Consider the following 24443-nt stretch of genomic DNA (forward strand, 5'->3'; position numbering starts at 1 on the left):
CTGGACCTACCCAGTACATAAACTGTGTACAATACTAAAACAACAGTAGAGAACGTTGTTAAAGACAAGTATTTGATGAGGATTACATAAACACAGACCACCGGACCTATAACTTGAAACTGCATAGCTTCCACGGATTGTAAAGAAGCGACGAAAATAAGGGACCCCATTAATATAAAAGGAGATTAAGAAAATCATACTACCCCTGCAATAAATGCGAAAACTAACGGGACAAATTACCAATAGTCTCTTACAGATTAAAATCATTGAGGTGAAAGAGCGGGAGTGGGAGGAGAATGATTCCTCCAGTCCAGTCCAAGAAGCTTAAAATATATTGAAGAAGAGTCTATACTAATAATGAGGGGTTGGGCGAGCAGACTCTGTGTAAATTCAGAGGCGATATGTTCAATGAACTGGGCATCTTTTATGGCCAAAATAGCAGAGTCATTTCAACCACGAGGTGAAGTTGCTTGTGACGAGTCTGGTATCTCATCAACCCTCCATCCTCCATCCAACAAAGTCCACCTGGATAGTACATGGCATTGTTTCTGATGGCCCTCCTGCAAACCTAGCCTTAACGTTAGTGTAAATTTGCGAAGCTCTGGAGGATTGCCTGTACATTTTATTGGAGCCCCTTAGAGTGAACACCACCTACATGGGGTTCCTGAGAGGAGGTTTCATTCTGGACAGATATTTATTTGTTTGTGAGCCGTGTAACCAAGGACATCAGCGTGTTTGCGCCTTTTCATCTGGTTTTATTCTGGTCATAGGGATTTTTGTATTCGACATTCCCCCAGAAAAGCAAATGGTTAGGTTAATTGGCAGTTTCAAGGGAGACAGCTGTGAACCTGTCTGAGTGAGTTTGTATTGTGACCGACTGTAGCTCTGGATTGGTTTAAGAGTACTATGTTATTATTATTAACAAACAATATAATACATTCTTAATGACCAGCAGTTCACAATATCTAATTTAAAACACATCTATGTATTTAATGCTGGCATTAATAAAGTACACAAACAGTGTTTATTTAATTTGCGTAGAAGTACAGTACCTTCTCACACAAGGTGTTTTACAAAGCAAGATAATAAAATACAAAACAAGATCATTCATCCACATTTTGAACTGACCAGTTGCATTTCAGGGTCACAGGTTAGGGCCAGATTATTTTTAGAAGCATCTTTAAATTGTTGAAAGTTTAAAGATTGCAACAAATTAAAATTAATTGAAGATGTCTGATTAAGTTGATTGTTTTAAATATACTAATTTTAAATCGAGCCAGTGTGGCTATGTGCGTATATGCAGTGGACTTGCATCCTCTCCACACTGGACTGCTGTGTTGCTGCCTGTGCTACCAGGATAGACTCTGACATCCACAACACTGTCTTGAATTAAGAGGGTTGGCAAGTGGATGAAGGGCTCAGTATGATCATCTGACTTGCTATACGGCTCAACCAATCCAGTCTCGACAACATACTAGTCAGTTTTAGATCATCTGCTGGGTGCCTTGTGCACCCTGTGCTGCCAAGGCAGGCCATCAATAAAAATGTGGGTTCCAAAAATGGATGATTGGATTATTGGGTCTTTGTCTATCTAGTTGTGCTAGGACCCTAACCTTTTCACAGACTGTTTAATTTCTTTTCAAAGTGGCTCTTGATCCTGTAATAGTATGCTCTTACATCTGTAGGCCTTTTCAGCCATCTCATCCCATACTGTGACACTCCTGAAGAAGACACTAACTTAAGATAAAGATGATATGGAACAATGGTACAGTGGCTGTGTGTAGATGGTTTGTTCTTTCTGTTTGTGAGGGTATTTTTCATGTTTCACCGATACGTCTCTCATCGCACAAATATTAAGTGTTTGGTGAAACATAATCAGTTGGGTTTACTTAAGTGTGCCTTAAGATGAATACTGGCACACCATGCAGGTTTGCTTTCTGCCACATGCCCAATGTTTCTTCTCCTCTTAACTCAAGCAGCTTCTGAAAACCAGATGGATTGATTCGGCTGCATTACTTCTCATATTTCATACCAAATTTCTTCTTACTAACCTGTTATTAAGTACCCTCCATCTACCCATTTAACGCAGGTCATCCTGGCAGAATGCAGCCCGTCATTCCTGAATGGGGTGCCAGTAAGCTCCACTTCCTGATAAGTCTTTCTTGGTGTATAATGTGACTCCACTTGAACCCTATGGTGTAGGAAGATATGCAGCCAAGCCTGGTGAAATTGCCTTATTATGTATCTCCTTACATCTTTTTCCCCAAGTCAAAGTGCCAAACTGGGAAGTGTTTGATGGGTGATGGGGTCAGGGTGCCGGCCATTTAGTGATCTTGCTTACTCCAAATTCAGGGATATGAGGAGCCAGCATTGAGCTCAGATCAGATGGACGCCATCTATTAAGGATCATCTTCTGGTAAATCACTCTGTTTACACTGTAGCCCTCTGGCTCCACTGTTGAGGTGAATTTCTTTTTATTTTGCACAGGCCTGGGTGCCAATAAGACAAAGGTACACACGTGAGGAGTGCTGGGTGGCTGCTTGAGTTGTGATCCCTCACACCTAACAATTTGTTTAGTCAACCTGTTTAATCCTCGTTTAGGTGCACACCAAGCGTCAGTCCTTCAGAAGGCAGCTAGCTGAAAGTCACCTGGAATGGCCAGTTAATTTTAGGATCATAAGAGGGGAACAACAGAGTCTAAGGATCACTTTAATGACTAGTTTTTTAAATGATGCTCATGAATTTGCCCTATTTTCATTAATAAAGTGTGAGGTTTGTCTCGCGTCGATGGTGCCTTCCTCATTTTGTCTGCATAAACACTTTTGATGTCTGCAGTTGGCCTACTGCACTTCAAGTCTCACTTTAAAACTGTAACTGGAAATCTCTGCACACAAAAGAATGAGCGCATAAAACACTGACTTTCTATAAGCCCTTATAAGTACCAAAAGCAAAAAATAAAATAAAAGAAAGTGAAATGGGCTATTGCTTTACTTTTCTTATGGTAGCGGAAGGATTGCATTTCTTTGGAGCTGAAATATGCCTTTGTGGAGTGCGAAGCCAAAGGAGATTAGTTGATATTAATCCCCTGTAATGGTTTTACCAACATTTGAACCAATACCCAAGTGATAAGAGGTTTTCCTTTATAAATCACAAAGTCTTTAGATAGCATCTACACAGCCTGAGTGACTATTACATCAGGAATCCGTTGGCTATTAAACTTCGTTGAAAGGGGTGAAAAGATATTTATTGTTATCAGGTTTTAGACCCCCTTCTCCTTATCTGAAAGGCTTAGCGCAAGATTTTCTAAATCCAATAATTCTTTGATAAAAAGGAGGTGTATTACATTCTATGAAATAAAAGCCGTGGTACTGAATACACACAATCAGAGTTTACCCTGGAGGACCATATCCTAATAGTCTGAAGAAAATCCCAGGCAATGTGTACATTTGTAAAAAGGAAATATCTTACACGAGCATCACATCTGACAAGATTCACTGCGGATGCCATCGATCGGATACTTGGAGCAGTCAGATTTTGAGATTACTTTTCATTGTGTACTTTGGTTGTTTTCTTCCCTGTCAAAGGAATAAAAGCATCTGCAAGTCCAAGTCCAAGGCAGACAGATGTGCATATAAGAGCTGGATATATTAGAAAGGAATTCAATTGATCAAAATGCCCCATAAAAAGTGTCATCTCTAAGGCCAATGCTGCTGGGAAATTAGAACTGGTTAAAGTTACTTCACCATGCTATTGGGCAAATGAAAATACCCGACCCATAAGAACAGAGCATATCTGCCACATGCACTGACTCTAATACAGAACTGCATAGAACGAGTAATAATTACTCCCATTCGCAGTAAGCAGTTTATTTCAAATTTCACATTGGTGCCACCTTCAGGGCCCCAGGCTGCTACTTTCTGTATGAGTTTCCTTCCAACAATGCAACACCATTAAGTCCATGAGGATCTGTAAACTGCCCAGTGGTGACTGGGCATACCCTCAAGTGTGGGTTTCTATGATTTTTTGCTGCATATATGAACTCTTGACTGCATGCTGTCCTACAACAACTCACAAAAGAAATGTATGGAACATCCTTCCAGAATCCAAATCCAAGCGTTTCGATCATGGGAAAGGTGCTATATAAATAAAATGAATTATTATTAAAGATGGTACTTTTTTTAGACTGTGCACAAACAACATAATTAAATATAACAAACAAATAGTGGAAGTAGTAGAGTGACATAATTTCATACCGAGTACATTGCCATTGTCTGGTAACATATGGACATTATATGTAAATGAAAAATAAATCTGAAATATAATTATAATCTGTGTATAATATTAGCATTTGCTTTGCTGTTTAATTACGTTTAAAGTTAAAAAAAAAAAAAGTAAGCAAGTTCCACAAAGGAATACACATTCATGAAGATCACCCCTGCAAGAAAGATGGGTATCAGCAATCTTGTTTATGGAATTATCTGTAAAAAATTAAATAAACAACTAAAAGTCATAAAAATATTGAAGAGGCAGCTAAAAATCACCTTGAAAATAAAGTCTGGACCTATATATACAATACCTGAAAAATATCCACCAAAATGTTAGTATAATTAATTAATCGGTCAATTGCTATTTATCTGTATCTTTATTTTCTGTGTCTTGTTTACTGTGATAATCATCCTGTATCTCGTAGATTTTTAAGTTCTGTTTCACACCACAAAGGGAGCTGATCATTAGGACATCTGAAGGAATGGCTGCTGAAAATGAGACAGTGCAGTCCTCTTTGAATAATAAATTTAAAATCAGTCATTTCAAGAAGTAAGATCCATTTGCAACACTTAAATCAGTTTGATGGTACCTTGATAAAAAGTAGCAATTTTCCCAAAAACATGAAACCTTCTGTGTAATTCCAATCTTTTGAATGCTAGTGTAAACACACACATGCATTATATACTGTATATATATATATATATAGAGAGAGAGAGAGAGAGAGAGAAGGCCGTGTGTGGCCCCCAGTCACAGTCAATGCAGACTTACTCCACGCTCTGGTGTCCATTCTGTGTGTACATTTCCTGAAAACCTGAAGTCGAGTTTTAGACCCTTACCTTATTTATTGAAAAAGTGAAAAGGGCTCAAAAAATGGAGAAGTGGATATAAAGTAACATTTATCAGCAAGCCACATACTATTTGATTAAATCATGAAAGCTGTAAAACATAGTAACTATAATGTTTTCCTTTATACGATCTGTTCACGCAATTTATGTATTGTATTTAACAATAACAGTTGAACTTCAGATTTCTAGAAAAAAAAAATATTTCAGCTCCGGAGATCTCTCTTCGAAAAGACTTCATTGCGAAGACTGAGAGGACGAGGGTCTTAAAGCTGTACCGTTAATCCTTTTGTCTATTAGCATAAATTATTTCTAATCCTTCCCCGCATTAACACACTTTCGTGGGTCGCCGCTGATCAAACATCCGAGGCGTAGAACTGTGGGCCGCCAATGGCCCATGCTGAGATCGCCGTCTTCCCGCGCCTCAGATGCGGCGCAGATGCGCAGTCGGCCGTCCGCCGTCCGCCGTATCGTTGCGGCCCCGCTTACTTTCCCTCGTGCAGGACGAAGTCTTTAAAACAGTCTACCTGTGAAAATCAGAGGCCGACAGGTCATGTTGGGTTTTCTTTTTCCACCACAGTAAACGCATACCCCCTGCTAACACCTCCACAATGCTGATCTTTATTATAAATCGCTCTTCCTAATTTAAGAGAGAGAAAAAAAATCTGATTTACTTTTGGAAAGCAATGCTACAGGATTAGTGAAATCTCCTATCCTCACTAACCCCTTAACAAAACTGCTGAGATTAGCTGGAATTTATTTTCTCTTGCTTTATGTTTTCTCTTCAAGGGATTATGATTTTTTTTGTCAACTTCACTTATAAAGGGAGTCAGCGATCCAGCGGAGAGTAAAAACATCAGTGTTTCCCAAGGAGAAGAGCTCCTCTGTATTATTTCCGCTTATTACTTGACTTTAAAGACTTGAAATCCGTCAGCATTAGAAAACACGAAAACGTTCACATTTTCTCAGAATGGTTTATTAGTTTTAAATGAGTTCGAAAGACCCTGCAGATCGGATGTTCTTGATGCGGGTATGGCTAAAACGGTCAAAAAGAAGTTCTCGTTCACCATTGAGGAGATTCTTGCCAAACTGCCGGAGTCAGACGGGGGCCAAGGGCATGCTCAACGGCCCCTCTCCCTGCTCTGCTTTTCAGGAGAAGAATCCCGAGAGGAAGTGATTGTGGACGTGCACCCGAGCACCACCCCAGGGGACCTTCGGGACGGGGTCTGCTACTGCTGCTGTTGCTCCCACCGCGGGAGGGCGTCCTCACCCGATTATCCGACTGTGACCGGTGAGTAGCGGCGTTAAGGAGCGGACAGGGGCGCGAAGTGGAGGGTCCGCATGGGGTTATAGTAGCAATACGTGGGTTCAAACCCGCTACGGACACTGTGCGCCCATAAACAGGTCACCTCACCTACTATGCTCTGAAAAGAAATGTAACAAATTGTATCTCACATTCTGTTGATCAACATGGATTAAGGTGTCAGTCAAATAAGTAAAGAATAAAAATAACTTCGAGACGAAGTTGAAAGAAATGTGTTTATAGAGCCTTTTCTTCGATGCACTCGTTTTTTTTTTAATTATTTCAAAAGAACACTTGTTCAGCTAAATCATCCATTTATTTATTGAGCCCACGTTTTCTAATTGTCGGGCCCACCTCGGCGCTGAGCACCCGTCCACACACAGCCGGCGTATTCAGCTCCATACTGGCAATGACCGCTGGGGAGCCGGAGAGTCGAGCACTTGCCGCCGCGTTCCAATACAGCGCCTTACGCTCGAAGTCATCTTGTGCACTGATTCGCAAAAGGCTAGTGTACCAGCGAAAGTTAGATGACGATGTCCGTCAGTCATGATGATCCAGAACAGATCTATGACTGTAAGCCATTCATTCGACTATTTTATTACGCCCTGTAAATTCAGGTGGACAGCATCTGACGTTAAGGCAAAAAGCCGACCAGAACTGGGGGCAGCGCACACTCACACGCCCACCCATAGTGGTTAGATAAAGAAAGCGATAACAAAACTACCAGTAACTTGCGCGGATAGGTGGGTTCAGCTTGAGCTAAGTTTATTTAAAATAACGAAATTACCAACATAAACCGTAAAGCCGAGCAGAATCAAATTCAGACCGAAGCGCCACCTTAACATCACGGCGAGGAGGTCGGAATGGCCATAAGTGAGCGTCTCGAGTCCGTAATGCTTTGAGAAAGTCATTATTTGTTGGTTCCCTTGGTACGTCGAGATCCAGTGACACTTTTAAGAATATGAGCGACACGCACCCCAGGGTATGGAGGGAGTGTGGATGATCATTTTGAAAGGTCTACTGTAGTTTTCCAGTATTTCTCCTTGTCGATGCGAATGATAGCCCATCATTCGCGATGCAGGCGGCAGACCACCAAGGCGAGATGCTGGATGAAAGCCCGGTGTCCTCAGAAAACTTGAACGCATAGATGGGGGACTTGCGAATTTTCCGCCAACTCCGGGGCTGTTTAGGCCCCAACGATCCTTTTGATATTTTATAAGTGTAGGTGGACGGGTGCAAAAGCCCAACAGTCTTCACATTCAAATATGCTTCTTTATTTAATGAATGTACCGCAAGATCTCCAGTGTTAAACCCATTAATCTAGCAATGGCGACTTTGCTGTGCTTGCCAATTCCAGACAGTAAATGCATGAAACCCTACATGGCGCCCCTCTTCCTCCCCACAGCCTGCAAACTGCTGTGGACCAGGCGGCTCTTTCCGAACGCCGGGGTCGCGGACTCCCCCCGAACGGCCGGTCGCATCGAGGAGCTTTTCTTCAGTCACATCCAGCGGAGGACGAGGCGCCACCGGACGATCTTCACGGAGGAGCAGCTGCAGGCACTCGAGGAGCTCTTCGACCAGAACCAGTACCCCGACGTGACGACCCGGGAGCAGCTTGCCATTCGCACGCACCTGCGGGAGGAGCGGGTCGAGGTATGGCGAGAAATTTACCAGGCCAACATGATTCATTTTTAACATTCGCCTTGTCTGTAAATTCGCAATGAAAAGATCGCTCTGAATGATTTTACTCCTGTTTTTCAGGTGTGGTTCAAAAACCGAAGAGCGAAATGGAGACGGCAAAAGCGAGTGTGCTTGGCCCAGGAACACCAAGAACAATGGAAAATGCTGGAAAACTCGGACTGACAACTCATTCGTGTGAATAGGAGGGTCTGCCAGCATATCTATCTGCATCGTTCAGTCTTTGTAAAGTTTTATTTATTATAGCGAGGCAAATAAAGCTACTGGGAAGCCTACATCCTGAAGTCGTTTAAGGAGTGCACTTGCAACCCCATTGATTGTGTTACTTCACCTGTTAAAAGTCTCACCAAGTCAATATGTTGTTAGTTGTGTAGGGTGCGTATGGTGGCGCAGTGGTTAGTTCTATCACTATTCTTTTTTCCACTTTTTTGTTCATCTCCCCATATCTGCTTCTTTCTCATCCAGCTGAGTACACCCTTAAAAATGCCAGTTCTTTAATGCGCTTTACTTGGCTCTGTGGTTCCTCATTGCTTGAGGAAAAACCATTTTATTCTGAGAAGGGAACTTTGCATATGAAATTGGTTCTTTGGGGTTTGAAATTGTGCGGACAAAACCAAAATTCTAAATGTGTATTGAGCTACCAAGCAGGATGGAACAGATCAAGAAAACCTGAACTTAGTTCGTGTGACTGTATACAGAGACAATGCTTTTAAAATCAAGGGCCCTCTGAGGTGGCACAGATCTAGTGTAGGTTATTTATGAAGGCTGTTACAGACCTCTATAATTAAAGGTTCCTTCTGGGTTCTTCATAAGGATAGTTGTTTTGGGAGCTAAAAATAGTTTCCCTGTGTCATCAATCTAAAGAAGCACTTTGGCACTTTTTATTTTAGTAGAGTGTTGGTTAAGTTGAGTGATACCTGCACATTGGCACATATTGAGTAAGCAGATGAACTGTATGTGTATGTGCCTAACACAGGACCAGCACCCAGCCACTGATGGGTCCTGCCTCGCTGTAGTGTTGCTCCAGTTACACAGAACCTTATCAGCTGAAATGAGAAAATGAAAGACCTTAAAATTGGGGGCTATGTGTGAAAGCCTCAGATTTAAGATTCATTAGGAGGCCATGATTTGTTAATAAAACACATGTAAATGTGTAGAGATTAGACCCACAACACCTCAAATGCCAGACCCTCCCATTGCATTGGCAATGTGGTATTCGTATAAATCTATGTGAATAACATTAAAAAATAAGCAACATCCAGCATTTATTAAATCATATCCCATCTATCCATCCATATGTCCTGCTTAGGCCAGCCTAGCAATTACAGTGCACAAAGTGGGATTAATCCCATAGTAATGAAACATCCGTTAATTTTCAAGGTAACAATGTTGGGAGCAACAAGTAACACGGCAGGCGCAAGAGGCTGATCAGTTTCTGAGCTCTTGGTTGTTAAGTGACCCAAAGACACATCCTTAGGAGGAAGTCTGTGTTAAAGTTGGGTCCTCCACTGCACCACTGACCTTTCAGCCTGGCAGCATTCACTTCAGACAGTGGGGAGAAGCCGAAGGAAACACTCAATGGGTACACTGTGGGCCTGCCACCCCACATTTCCAAACACATCTGTAGGGCTAACTCGGGGTCCTTTATGACCCTGACTGCAACACTTGTAACAGAAACAGAGAAATGGGTGTTATAAAGCTCTGGGACATCTTGGGATGCAAGTCACATATTCCTACCATTATACATGCCTATTGTCTCTCTTCTCGCCAGACAAATTAAAATTGTCCAGTTTCTTAGTTCTTATGAGTTTAGTGTCCCCTAACCATCCCAAGTGCTCCAAGTTTCTCGATCTTCAGGCTTTAAATCCCTTAGCTTCCTTTGGGTATCTAACTGCTTCTCAACTCTCCTCCTCAGTGCTTTTATTTTGCCATCTAGTCCAGGCACTAATAGCAGTACCACACATCTTTACTGAACTTTATTTGTCATTTTGTCATATTGGGTCCTAGGGTGACCTAATTCTCCCCTTTATACTCTTTATTATGTAGACCTGACCAAAATGCTTCTGAATCCCTGATAATAGGCCTCACATAATCCAATAACATTTATATATATGACTTGAGGCAACGAGACAGAGTAGCAGAAGAGGCAGGAGATTAACTTACATATTTATTCATGCATTACAGATGATAAGTATTGGTTAAAACAATACAACCTCATAATAAGCTACCAGGTGGCTGTCTGTCTTAATGTCTTTTAGTCTCTGGTCCAATTTGGTCTGGCATGGCCCTTGACCTCATCAGAGAGATTTTGTCAGGTTGCAAAACGTCAGAGAGAGAGCTTCACTTTAAAAAAATCTTCTGGCCGCTTGACATGCCTCTCACATAAGTGGGTATGTAGTTCCCAATGAAACAGCTCTGGTACGATTCAGCCCCCATTCCAGCCCAGACTTTTTTTTCCCGGTGGAGGAAGGGACACTGTACGTTGGTTGTGCCTATCCCTTCCATTCCAGGCCATGCTGGCCTCTTAATGGCCTTTCATCTCAGCCCACCTGTATTGCCCCGTCGGTTTTTTACATTTTTTTTCTGTACTAGTTCTAATCTGTTTGAAGTACAATAATTGGTTTCTGAAGTATTACTTTTTTAAGAACATATTTTTATCATAACATTATTACACCAACCTCATGATAAATGCCAACTCAGCACTGTCCTGCCAACTAGATGTATTTTTTTAAAATCAGTAAGTAGCCTTGGGTAAAAGCATCTGGTCAATAGTGATTGTAATTTTTTTTATATAAAATTATTGGATTAAGTGGAGATGAGAGAGAATGAACATATAGTAGTAACATGCTGGGACTTTCCCAAAAAACAATTCAGGGTGCTGGAGACTATTCTGATCGTACAGGGTGCAAGGCAGGGACCAGCACTAAATGCAATTCCAGGCCATCGCAGGGCAAATTTCTGCAACACTCAAACGTGACCAGTTTAGAAATGCCAATAAACTTAAGACACCCAGGTCTGGGATATGGGAAGAAAACCAGAGCACCTCAGGGGGAGAACTGGCAAACTCCACAAAGACCCCAACCCTGGGTTGGATTTGAATCCAAGATGCTGTGTCCACGGGGCAGCAGAGATAACCAGTGCAGCACCATGTCATTAAACCTGAAAGTTAAGTGTTTTCTTATCTTTAGTGATTCTCAGTGCTAAAAAATGGCATAAATGTTATATTCAATGGCCAAATTAGTCAGTAGCAAATTCAGATGCCAATTGCATTAAAATCTGAACCTGAATTTGGCAAGCATCCATTATCCATCCATCCATCCATCCATTTCCTAACCCGCTGAATCCGAATACAGGGTCACGGGGGTCTGCTGGAGCCAATCCCAGCCAACACAGGGCGCAAGGCAGGAAACAAACCCTGGGCTGGGCCCCAGCTCACCGCAGGGCACACACAAACTCACTTGGGACAATTTAAAATCGCCAATGCACCTAACCGGCATGTCTTTGGACTGTGGGAGGAAACCGGAGCACCCGGAGGGAACCCACACAGACACAGGAAGAACATGCAAACTCCATGCAGGGAGGACACAGGAAGCAAACCCGGGTCTACTTACTGCGAGGCAGCGTGCGCCACCATGCTGCCCATTTGCAAGATGGTAAGAGTATGAAATCATACAGTTTACATTTTGTGGGCATATTAAGTTATACTTTACAGTTATGTATAAATTAAAATTTTGCACAATATTTCTATCATTTAAATCAGTAGTACTAGGGTAATCATATTGTAATCTTTTTAGTTAGCCAATAAAAGGTGTCATTTTACTTGGCTTTTCTCTACATTTAAATCAGTCAAATGGGTTTTTATACCGAAAACATTCATCCACATCCTGAACATTGTTGTAGGGAATGGTCATGCACAGGTTCATGTATTTACGAACAAACAGTGGACACTGCGCCAAGTAACTGGGGGGCACTCACACCACCAGCACTTTGTGCAACAACCTAACCTGCGGAGTCATGACGAAGACTCTTTGAATCGCTGTCCATCACGCTAATGACGGACCTATATAACTTGCTTAATTAGTTGGTGGGTGACATAAATACAATTTAAAAGACTTTATTTCCTATACTTTTCTTGTCCGGGAGGTGGCAGTAGTGGTGTTCAGCTATAATGAAAAATGAAAAAAAAAACTTCAGTTTTTACTCTTCGTAAGAAATTAAGTTAAATAAATGTATTTAAAAATCTAAATCTTTTGGAAAATGCCCTTTAATTAATTTCACTACGGAGTAGACATTTGATTCTTATCTACTACAATAAAATTCTTCATATATCCTGAATAAACGCCAGAAGCGCTCTGGCATAGTGATAACAATAACGATGTATTGAGCCGCAAAGTGGCTCTTTTAACTCCGGCACGTCTCCTATTCCCCCCGGGAATTTAACCCCAAACATCGAGACCAAGCCCTGTAGTATAGAAGCGATCCCTTGTAATTAACGATCACAGAAGGGATGCCTAGCTTCACGTGCTATCGAATTAAAGCTTCCTAGACGTGCGCATGCGTACAAAGAGCTGACTCGCTTAGAGGGCGGAGCCGCTTGCGGTAAACAGCCCATGGTGTCGTTTTCCCAGCTTACGGCAGGTGGCAGTAACGAAGCCTATCATTAACAGAACTACTTTTCCCAAAATGCATTTCGTGGTCGCGTCCCTTCTCCGTGGATTTGGAATACTGTTCTCCTCATTGACATGGGTTGCCGTTATTTGAAAAGGGCTGTACTTAATTTGTCTGCTTGGTATAGGGTGTGGATCTGCTTTTGACTCCGATCGTTCTGTCTTTATATCAGCCACATAGAAGATTTTGACTTCGCTGAAAGAACGCTTGCTACACAAACGAGGCCTGAGTATTTGTGAGAAGCCTGGGGCTTTGGTGATGGCGCTCACCGAAAACAAAGAGCCGTCTGACGGGGCGTTGGTGCTGGTGCGGCCAGGCGGCACTGTCTCTGTTTGTGCATCTGCGAAGGAACAAAGAAAAACGAAAAGAAAAGTGCTCGACGAGAACTCCTATATTGAAGTGAGTAACACTTAACGCAGTAGCAACGAATTGCTGTCAGCTGGAGATGACGGCGCTGTTAGATATAAGAACATCAACATCCTGAGGGGCACACTCGTGTGTTCTGTACACATCGGGCTTTGGACACTTAAATATTTTTTCTTTGCAATGAAATATTTAACAGAAATATTATGTCTAGAAAGGCGTTTAGATGTATTTTACCCCTGAGAGTACCATGGGATCGTGAATAATGTAAGCAAGAGGGCACAATAAGTCCTGTGTGTGTGTTTTAATTTTTGTTTATATACTATAATTTATAGTTTATAGATGTCAGAAAATGTTCAGTTAAGAAAATACAAATGATTATAAAAAGAAAACAAAAAATACATACTTGCATGAGGAGCATCAAATCTGTAACGCGCAGTGTGTATTTGTGAGTTTCTTTCCTCGTTCAATTCCACCCTCTCGGTCCAATCTCGGGAGAAGTTTGTCCACATACACAGGAAGAGACACCAGATTACTGTGGACCCCAGCAGTTTGCCCCTGGGGGTACCTTTTGGGTCCTTTTTACTGCAGTAAGTTTTAAAGACTGCGCCTTTTCCAGGATTTTGAGCCCTGAAATAATCCACTTTTGTCATCTGTGGCTGATGGTCCAGTGGTTGAGGCTGAGGTATTTGGGCAGGAGTTTCTCATCCCACAGGTGAGTTTTAGGCTGGCCGAGTGTGCACTACACCAGACACGTACCAGTCAGCCGGCCTGCCTGCATAGACACTAGCTCATCAAGACTAAGAATTGGAAGAAAGACAGTAGAATATAGATGGATGGATGAATGAATGCAGCTGTTTCTAATGAAACTGAAATAATTTAAAAGGATATCTTAATCCACTATCAAAAAGTAAAATGTGTACTTGTGGGAATTTTAAATATGACAGAATAAGTAAAATAAGCAGAAGATTAGATTAAATTGCATACTTCAATATACGCAAGAATTGAGAAAGTGGATGAAGGGAAAGCTTGTCTAAAATCGGGCCTGAACACTGAAATGGTCTGAGTGGTTAAATGGTTTAAAATGCCATGCACTGTTGTATGACATTGTGTTTTTTTTGTATCACAGTGTTGGGGTCTTAATTGTCAATGTGATTCACAGCAGGGGTTCCTTTGTTTGGTACAGTTGTGTCCTTGCCATATTCACTGGGCATAGTTTGTACGGTTCAAAGACATACTGCCTTGTTGATGGACGATTCCCAGTTGTGTGTCCTGTGATCCATAGTTGGGTCCTGTTTCGGAACAATTTGCTGCATTAAAATATTGATAGATGTTTGTATTAATGCACCTATGCATAGTTGAATAAATGGAGTACATTTTTTGTTAGGTTGTCAGGTTTGTTTAATAAAAATTAACATTTTTCTTTTTAAGAGTTTAGAGAAGATTATTCAGAAGGACTTTTACCCCGATGTTGCAAAACTACGGACTCAAAAGGAATATTTAGAGGCAGAGGAGCATGGGGACCTGGAAAAGATGCGAGAAATTGCAATCAAATTTGGTTCATCCCTTGGCAAAGCTTCTGTACGTTCTTCCGCACCGTGTAAGTTTTTTCTTTCCTTTCTTCTTCATTGCTTTAGTAATAATTCTGCAAAAGGAGTGACATAATAAATTCAACGAGATTAGAAAATCTGGATTAAATGTTGTATAGTGTATTCAGTAATATCCATCTGTTAGTATTTTTGCAAATAAAACCCGTTTTTATGTGATATGAACCATGAGTTCCCAGAGTACAGAAGTCTTTCAAGTGCAAATCCTAGGTGGAGTTTAATTCCTCTCCCTGACAGAGGGAGGCGCTTGATAATCCAGGAGATCCTTGGAGTCAACAAGAAATACAAATTAGCCAGTCGAGGAGACTTGTGTGTCTGTTTGGGTTGCCTGATGATTGTCTTCTACATGACTTGATGGGATGAGACCCTGGGGAGACTACGGGGCTCTGAAGGGGGCTTTATGTCTCATCTGGCTGTGGATAGAAGCTGAAGGACAGGAGGTCCAGGTCCTTCCTGCTCAGCTTGTTGCTGCCATGACAGACTGTTGAAACTGGTACTAACTGTCACTTGGTTATGTTATTTTATTATTATAGCCCCAGTTTTGTAAAAGTAGTGACAATATGGCAAATAAGAACAAAGATGAGTGCTTTGTACATTCTGTTCACCCTAACTATATATTGAAAGCACTGGAGGTTCTGCTTTGTGAGTTTGTTTGTCTTTTAAATATACATTTGTGTCAAATTTGATGACTGTAACATGCTCTAAAAAAGCTGGAGCAGTCGTGTTTACCACTGTGCCAAAGTGACGCAAGCTGGTTAAGTTTAGCAAGTTTTATTATTTAGAATTTTATTCAGCATGACATTTCAGGGGGCACCATAGTCGTTAACACTGTCTTTTTAGCAGCAGTCATTAGAAGGAGAAAACCACAACAGCTGTTGCTGTCACTTAGGAAATCAGTGTGTGAATTCAATTCTGAATTAATTTGGTCATTTTGTAAATGGCAGCAAGCAGAGATTTCATTGTCAAAGTGTGTGAGGCCAGCTGAGGCGAGAGATGGCAGGCCCAGTGATTTGACACTCCCTACTCTTAAAGCACATAATGGCACATCATGAGGCAGGCGCTGTTGTTAGTTTTATAGTTTTAATATCTTCACAGTCCAAGCATTTTGAACCTACAGCTACGTGTTTATTGGGTCACACCTGTATTTTAGTGAGTGAGCGATTTGTCACTTTGTGGGTATGTTTTTCATTAAGTAGTGTATGGACATTTTACAAATCAATGGTCATTTTTTTTTCTTGGTGTCACTCATGGGTTTATCTTCTCTTGCAGACGTCACACCAGCTACATTTGAAACTCCAGAGAGTCACCTAGCGTCCCCAGCGTTAAATGTAAGACGTGGAACGAAACTGCTTGAAGAAGGTACGTCTTTTCATATTTAGTGTTGTAAGGTGTTTATGTCCTCTTTGTAATGTTTTATTATGAACGTTAGTTAACAATATTTTAATATGAAGTTGTGTAAAAGAAATGTGAAATAATGGTCCAAAAGAGTAACATTAAAGCTAAGCCTAATATACATGAAATTAGGATTTTTCAATACATGTCTAAATGCTGGCCACTTTACATGGTCAGTGACATTGCACAGCGTGATGAGTGAAAGAACTACAAATAATAATGGTTTGGGGCACAATATGTTTCTGTATTTATGTCACATTCTTTGTGAAATATATACATTTCATACTTTTAGAAGCCTGTTAGTATATATAGTATTCAAATATTTTTTTTTAGTAGATAAAGAAGGGGAAACTGATGAAGAAAAACAGTTGCCCTCATTAGACTCCTTCTTAGCTCACAACACAAGTGAAGACAATGCCTCCTTTGAGCAAATCCTGGAAATTGCGAAGGATAAGGAGAAAACAAGACATGCATGGCTGTATGAAGCAGAAGCAGAGTACAAACAGGTAGCTCTACTGAAATGATTTAAAGACCTACTTAAAAAAAAAAAAAAAAAATTTAAAAATCTAACTTCGCAGTTTTTGATAAATTAGAGTGTTGTCTTTATTTTGATGTAATCTGTGGTGCTGTTTTACACTTTTGTCATAATTAATTGTAAATTATTATTAGAGACTGATGCTGCATGTTCATTAGAATCCATGTGACTTCAGTATGTAAATCTGTCATATTTATAGATGAGGAGACAGTTAAGCTAATAACTACATTTCTAATCTGTTTGATTTCAGAGACATGATGATAATCTAGCATTACCATCAGCTGAAAAACAAGCAATTGAGTTTAGAAAGGCAGGAATTGAGACTTGGGAGTATAAAGCAAAAAACGCCTTGATGTATTATCCTGAAGGTAAGTAAGGGTGTCTTTGTAAAAATGTTAAAACTTCAAAACAGGGCAATAATCCAACGTCGTTCTTCATTCCTTACATTTATGTCTACTTGAGAGTTTTCCCAAATCCCTTTTACTTTTTAAGGACATGTTGGTCCTCTCCCTAGCAATTCAGTATTCCCAGGGTAGGCTACTGTCCCCAGCAAATGTCCATTAGGGAAAATGGATACCTGGAGAATGACCGTGATCTCTAGCACTGCTATGTCTTCTACTCTGTCTCATGACATAAGTGACTTTGCTGGCCCCAATGCATTTATGTGCAAATTATTTTTCATTTCAATTCATCCATATATTGTACAGATTTACAGATAGAAGTAAAATAAATATCTCTAAAGATACAAAACATTTTAGTGCTCTTAAACCTTCAAGGTAAGTAAGACAAGGTAAGGTTGTTAGGTTGGGGGCAGTGGCTCAGTAATGGAGGATATTTGAGTATTTTAAAATCAGTCTCATTTACACTATCCTAGCATGCATTTATTTGTTTTGGAAACTTGTTTTCTTTAGTGAAATAATGTATTCTAATAATAAAAAAAACTTCTCTTTTAATCCTAAGCGATATTTTATTTATTTAATTTTTTTTGTTGGAAGAGCAGTTTCAAGTGTACGTCAATACAGATTCAAGCACTTGAGCTATACTGTTTTTTTGTTTGTTTTGAAATATTCTAAGCATTTATACAAAATAGCTGTTATTTTAGACCTCGAGAACAATTTACAGCCTGTAGATACAAAGCTCTAAGACTTGTGATTGGTGGTGATAAAGTGGAAAATGTAAAAATATCATCTACCGAGTTTAGTATGGAGAGTTGGACTTACTGCTGCCACTGCTGGAAAATATAAATGGGTTTGGGGACAAGCCCCCTGTGTTACATGAGGATGCCCTTTTTGTTATTGATCAGGACAATTTTTCAGTCATCGGTCTCACATTTCCGGGGACATTGTTCTGAAATTTAAACCAAAAGAAGTAATCAATGTCAAAATGACAAAATGAAGACCGTTTTCTTTTGAGTGAACGAGTTAGTTAATCTTGTGAGTCACTGTGTTGTATTGTGTGGCCTATTATAATATGACCACGCTACTTTTCCACTTCTCAGGTTGTTTACAATTTATTTTCAAAAGATTTTAACTGGAAGGTAGTACTGTGGTGGGCAGCGACAGATGGATGCTTTGCTTTGGGACCCTCTGCTCCAGCACTTCTGATCTCCACTGTAACTTCAGTTTAACTGAGTGCTGTTTACATGAAAACTGCACTCGGGCCATTCACCCTGAACACAGAAGCATATCATTCCCTCAGGAAAAAACAGAAAAGAATCTTAGATAAAAACTAATTGATTTGGTTTATAACTATAAACATATCTCAAGAATTTTTTTGTTTCCTGAAATTGGATACTTTTCCACTTGTAAACAGATGTATTCATCGAGTTTTAAGGGTGGTGTTTCATTGTACCTCTCGTTCCACAAAGACCACAGGCGAAGACTTATTTTTTTTTACCTATAAGTAATGCATCATCTAAACACACAAATAAATGCATGCCATGATTGTGAAAAATGAACGTAAGCCTTTATTTTGAGACGCTATCCAGCCCACATGATTAAAATATAAAACTGTTAACCCAAGTCAGTCAATTTGTGCAGAACAGTGAGAGATTATCCATTAATTGTAAACATTTTCAAGTCCAAATGAGAATTAAATATAGTGCTCCTTCTTGTAATGTATTTATGTGGATGGTTCTAACAAAATTAACAAATTGTCTGATTTGGTTTGCTAGGTTTTTTATTTTGATGGGATGTTTGCTGTCAGTCTTTGTTCTTTCCAGTAGATTTTGTGCAGTTAGTTATGCACAATTTTGCTATTTCTTGGCTACATATGGATGTTGCATTTTGAGTGGTTTAAAAAGGTACAGAATATATGAGGCATGAAATTAAACAAACTACGAAAGAAGCTGTGATTTATATAGCAGCTAATGCACAAGAAATGATCAAACGACAATGTTAAATATAACAAAACACTTAAGAAGTGCAGAAAGCAGTTGGCACCATTGTCTCTTGAAATATCACTTCAGTGCTGCTTAGGTCTTAAATATATGCTGCCTTGCTTTGCTGCTAGTAAATGCAAAATAAATAATTAGGACCATTAGATATTAATTATATTTAAGGTAAAAAGTACAGTGATGAATAGTAAATAGTTGTTAATTATGAAGATAGCTGTAACAAAATGCTGTTGTTTTTTACCTCTATGTAGGTGTTAAAGATGAAGAGAACATTTTCAAGAAACCACGTATAGTCATGCACAAAAATACACGGTTTCAGACGGACCCTTTTAGCAAAGCCTTAAGTAAATCCCAGCTGCAACAGGCCGCAGCTCTTAACGCCCAGGTTTGTTGTCTTTTATTTGATCTTTCTTATATTAAAAAAAAAAAAAAACTTCAAATAAAGTGGTCATGAGTGTGTCTGTGATGAACAGCACCCCATCCTGGTTCTATGCCTGAATTGTCACCGACGCCTTAAGGTTGAGCTTGGCCTGTTTTGGCTGTGCACCCTTCACTTCTTACCTAAGCCCATGTCAAAGAACAACAATGCTTGAATAAGGCCAAAGCAGTATGTTTTATTTAAGACTAATTTTTGTCACTTGAGCTTTTTTTTTTTAATGTTATATATATATAGTATTTTATATTGCCTGTAGCGTTGCGCGATATACCATTACTCTGAAAGTACAGAATTACCCATTTTTTTTAAATTATTTTTTAAACAGTATAATATCAGCATTATGCTACTTTTGGTACGGACACCTGCTCAGCGCCAAAGTGATGTGTATATGGACATGTACTTCATGGTACCTTAGACGTGGGACTGCATGCTGTAGTGAGCTCTATCACCTGTCGCTCCCCTGATAGCAGGTGTAATTTTTTGTTATTGGGATTCATGGACAGGGCTTGAAGTACTTCCAGAGGGGATGGCGCAGCGGCACAATCTCCACTTGAGCTCATAGGGGCAGCGCTTATTATATACTAAAGGTGCTGACCTGATGACTTCTCATAGCCAAGTAGTTCTAATGTGGCAAAGACCATGAATGTGCATTAGTATTCAGGATGACTTAAATTCATGGATACAGCTTTGAAATCTTTAAGATCCCTACTGTATTTATGTTACATTTTTGTGGTTATATTGGCCGTTTCTTTTAAACTGTGTGTGTTCTGATCACTACTGAGATAGCTGGAATAGTTTTGCTATTTTCCATTTGGCTAATCAGCCAAAATTTGAGTGCCCTGTTCAAGTTAAAAATGTCAATCTTAAATTAAGCAGATCTGGTAAACTCTAATCACTGGCAGGTGTACATCTGAGAAAAATAATTATCCTCTAAAGGCCGTGTCACATTACACATCTTATCCGGCATTCAGTCAGACTTAATGTACACAATTAAGCAGTCCTAGTGTGCTCCTGAGACCACCAGTGACTCGTCCCAACATAATCAAACAGGTTTGGTTTTGTCTTATGTCATAAGGGGGACAGGCTTTGTGTGTATGAGAGCTGACAGTCAGTTAGCGCCCACCCGGAAGTAGAATGCTTACAAGGCAGCAAAGAGGAATAAGGAATGCAGGCGTTTTCGACCTCACAAGCCGAAGAGGTGCTCGTTTGTCTGATGTCTCATATTTTATGTACCCCATTATTGGTGGTGGGGGTTGGGGGCAAGTTCACCATACCTACAAACCATTTGTATAGCATTAGTGCTGTCTGAAAAAGGGCATCCTTTGAAAATGTGAAACTGTGGTGAAAAGTTGTTGTGTAATTTCACATGCCCATCCATGCTGTGGTGACGCGATCAGCAGCTGCAGTTGTCAATGTTGGCATCCCCTCTGACCAGAAGTCACGTAATGGTTGGATCCTGCCTTGTGCCCAATGCTGGCAAGATGGGCACCAGTGCTTCATGTTCCTGACCTGCATAAGCATCTTAGAAAATGAATGGATGGATTTTTGAATTAGATAAAATGCTAAAGATAGACAGCACTACTGTATCGTACCTCATGGGCCATCCTAAACAGCCTCTGGAGTGAAGTTGTGCTTCTCATTTAACTGTGTGGTCCCACGTAGTCTGCTTCATATCTTGAAATAGACTCCCTTTCAAATGAATCGATATTTTAGGATATTTGTATAACGTGTAACAGCCACATTGCTAAAGATAACGTCTATTAATTAATGTGATATTTTGTGTTTTAGTTTAAACAGGGCAAGGTTGGTCCAGATGGTAAAGAACTCATTCCTCAGGAATCTCCCAAAGTTAATGGATATGGATTTGTAGCAACACCATCGCCTGCACCAGGTTTTGTATTTGTATTGGATTAAACATTCAGTTTTATTCACCTGATTTAATTTTGCAAGTTAGTGCAGAGTTAACAAATTGCTTGACTACATATAATTTCAGGATTAAAAATGTGTAGCTAGCCCCCTCTAACCAAGAGCGTACCATTCTATTATATGGACAGAAACTGTGCCTTCTGTTGACATTTTAAGTGACTTTTAAACCAAGCCGATTCCTCAAAGTCATGCAGGCATTGCACAGGCTCTATATTGGCTTCCGTAGCCAAGTGCTGTTAGGCAGTCTGACCCAAGATTTGGTCCATGTGTGGATGTGACACACCCTGGTCAAGAAGACTGGCATTCAGTGTAAAAGGCTGATTGAAACAATTTTGAAGAAATTAGGATAATTGATCATAGGAGGCACATGAAAAAAATGTATATGTCAGCAAAGACCCTGTAAATGTTCAAAGAACTCCTCATTAACAAAAAAACTCTCATTGGTGCATTGCAGGAGTGACGGACTCTCCTCTGATGACCTGGGGTGAGATAGAAAGCACCCCCTTCCGACTGGATGGCTCTGACACACCATACGTTGATCGAACTCCTGGTCCATCTTTCAAGGTGAAAATGATTTGTACTCATACTTGTGGAGTGAAGTTCAAATATGTGTCCGTTTACTAGTATAATGAGCAGCAGTCTTCAGTGCCTAATGCTGCACTTCCTGAGTGACTTTATTTTCAAGATGTGTTTGCGGAGTTTTTATATTTGCAGTAACAGCACCTGAGCTTGCCGTCTTTAGCTGTGTGAAGTCATGTAATGAAAAACTACGTAATTAGATTTGATGCATCGCTCTTTCACGTCTGTCTGAGTTTCAATTTAATTTGTTTATGCAGATGTCTTACATATTTTGTTTATTCATTTTTATTGCATCAGTGTTAAAGAGTGGTAGCTAACCACTTGTTTCTCACACTCCTCTTCTCCTAATTCACAGATACCTGAACCTGGCCGCCGAGAGAGGCTGGGACTGAAAATGGCTAATGAAGCTGCTGCCAAAAACAGAGCCAAAAAACAAGAAGCGCTTCGCAAAGTCACAGAAAACTTGGCAAGGTCAGCATCTTATCTTAATGTGAACAGCATACTGAGTTCATTTTTAGTACTTGGGATCTTTCATTCTGTTACTTGATTGTAATTATGAAGTCAATTCAATCGTTTTTATGTAACTGTTTAATAAGTGGCAGCTAACACTGAATTTGGTCATAGTGGGTGCAGGCTACCAGCTAGGACTATGAAAATGAATATTTTTAAGTACAGAATTTTGTTTTTTTTAACTTACTTTTAATCTAGAAATATTCACCATGAGTTTTACACTCCACAATTCGTGTTGAAGGCGGACATCTTGTAAATGTAGTATCCTAGAAATAAATCACAAATGCATTTAATCTTCTTTAAATATCAGCCTCATTTGCAAGTTAAAATAGTGGGACCAACATAAACGGAGTAAACTAAAACCAAAGGTTCAGTATCTACAGTGTAAATTGCAGCATGATTTCCTGAAAACCTCTTCTTTATACGTATGAATACAACATCCATAGAAGACTTGAAGCAATGTGGTGTTCTTCTCGGTAAGGAAGAGCAAAGGCCCAGCTGAACGTTTGCACACCCGTTTCAAAGAGACTGCGAAGATCTTGAGCAAAGCCATTGTGCTCTAGTAGAGTCATGAGCCTATTAATTAATATGAGAGAATTACATAAACTAGTGCACTCTTTAAACAAGCCATCCAGATTTTTCTTATGACTGATTTGTATTTAAATAATTACAATTTATGGTTAAGCAAATGACTTTTAATAAGTGTTGTAATTGTCATGTATATGCTACAATTTGTTCTTATTGACTTTTTTCTGAGTGATATTAAATAAGATTTTAAGTAAATCTCTCTCCATATAGGTTTCTAAAAGTTTTAGTTGTGTACGACACATTGTAGGGTATAAACATTCCAGATATGCTTACAACATTTCTACAATTTGTAGCAGTAAACCTTGACAGGGCCTGAAGCAAGAAGCATGTGGTTGCTTGACAAGTACTGAGAAGTATTTTATGTCCTTTGCATTTTTTTCTAGTGACTGATCAATACTTAGGCATTTTTGAGTTGCATAACAAATGCCTTCTGTATGTGAAGTAGTTGGTTAAAGTAATGGCTTGTGGAAATGCAGCTATGTGACTGATCAAACTGTTAGGAGGCTTGTGAGGAAGTCTGCACTTTAGGCCTTACTTAGAGAAAAGAAACAAACTGTCTGTAGGTTATTTGTCTGTACTACACTTTGAAACATATTTATACTGATCTTTAAAATTCAGCTTTGTGACATGAGAAAGAAATCGGTGCAGAACAATAATTATTTCTGCAATTCTACAAATAAATCTTGCAACTCACCATTTGCCTGTGCCGTAAGGCCCGACAACAGAAATGGCTACAAAGCTGCAGTAAATGTAAATCTCTTAAGATGAAATAAACATGTCATTGTGACTGCTTTAATCAAAGTATTGTTAGTCTAATCTGAAATATATGATTTAATAAGTACATGGCTATAATAAATCATACTTGTGCTTTGCCTCCACCTCTCCAACAGTCTTACACCTAAAGGGTTAAGTCCGGCTCTGTCCCCAGCACTGCAGAGACTCGTGAACAGGACGGCCAGTAAATATACAGACAAAGCCTTGAGAGCGAGCTACACTCCTTCTCCTGCGCACACACCTTGCAAAACCCCAGCAGCGGGCTTACAGACTCCAAGGGGCACGCCGACGCCACGTGGGAGTGATCCAGCAGCCAGCACGCCAGATCCTGCTTCCATCACTGATAATCTGCTGCAGCTTCCTAAAAGGAAAAAGGCCTCGGATTTCTTTTAACCTGTTATTGATAAGGAATTTCAGTTCAAACTCTGAATGACCCCATTTGTTCATTCTGTAGGACGAAAGGGACTCGTCATGGAACACGCAGAATGTATATTGGTGGCAGGCTATTGCGACAACAAAAATTGGTGGAAAAATTGCTTGTGAATATTTTGGCTTTTTCTT

At 40.0% G+C, this 24443-nt stretch overlaps 2 protein-coding genes across 3 annotated transcripts; both read left to right on the top strand.

Moving 5' to 3' along the window:
• The first annotated feature begins 4367 nt into the window (after positions 1–4367).
• On the top strand, positions 4368–11474 carry LOC120540796 (homeobox protein goosecoid-2). The gene is made up of 3 exons (XM_039771860.1): positions 4368–6399; positions 7817–8064; positions 8173–11474. Exons 1-3 carry the CDS (start codon positions 6141–6143, stop codon positions 8272–8274), a joined length of 609 nt encoding a protein of 202 aa, XP_039627794.1. The 5' UTR covers positions 4368–6140; the 3' UTR covers positions 8275–11474.
• Positions 11475–12353: 879 nt separating this feature from the next.
• Positions 12354–24403, top strand: ess2 (ess-2 splicing factor homolog). Of its 2 annotated transcripts, none has more exons than XM_039771862.1 (10): positions 12354–13176; positions 14572–14740; positions 16017–16106; positions 16473–16645; positions 16925–17042; positions 19321–19454; positions 21294–21396; positions 21886–21995; positions 22366–22481; positions 23999–24403. In XM_039771862.1, exons 1-10 carry the CDS (start codon positions 13036–13038, stop codon positions 24273–24275), a joined length of 1431 nt encoding a protein of 476 aa, XP_039627796.1. In that variant the 5' UTR covers positions 12354–13035; the 3' UTR covers positions 24276–24403. The 2 variants fall into 2 exon arrangements, with proteins under 2 accessions (XP_039627796.1, XP_039627797.1); XM_039771863.1 differs by having other exon boundaries at positions 12356–13176; positions 16476–16645.
• Positions 24404–24443: the final 40 nt, after the last annotated feature.

Source organism: Polypterus senegalus, chromosome 12, assembly GCF_016835505.1.
Source record: "Polypterus senegalus isolate Bchr_013 chromosome 12, ASM1683550v1, whole genome shotgun sequence".
Taxonomy (NCBI): domain Eukaryota; kingdom Metazoa; phylum Chordata; class Cladistia; order Polypteriformes; family Polypteridae; genus Polypterus; species Polypterus senegalus.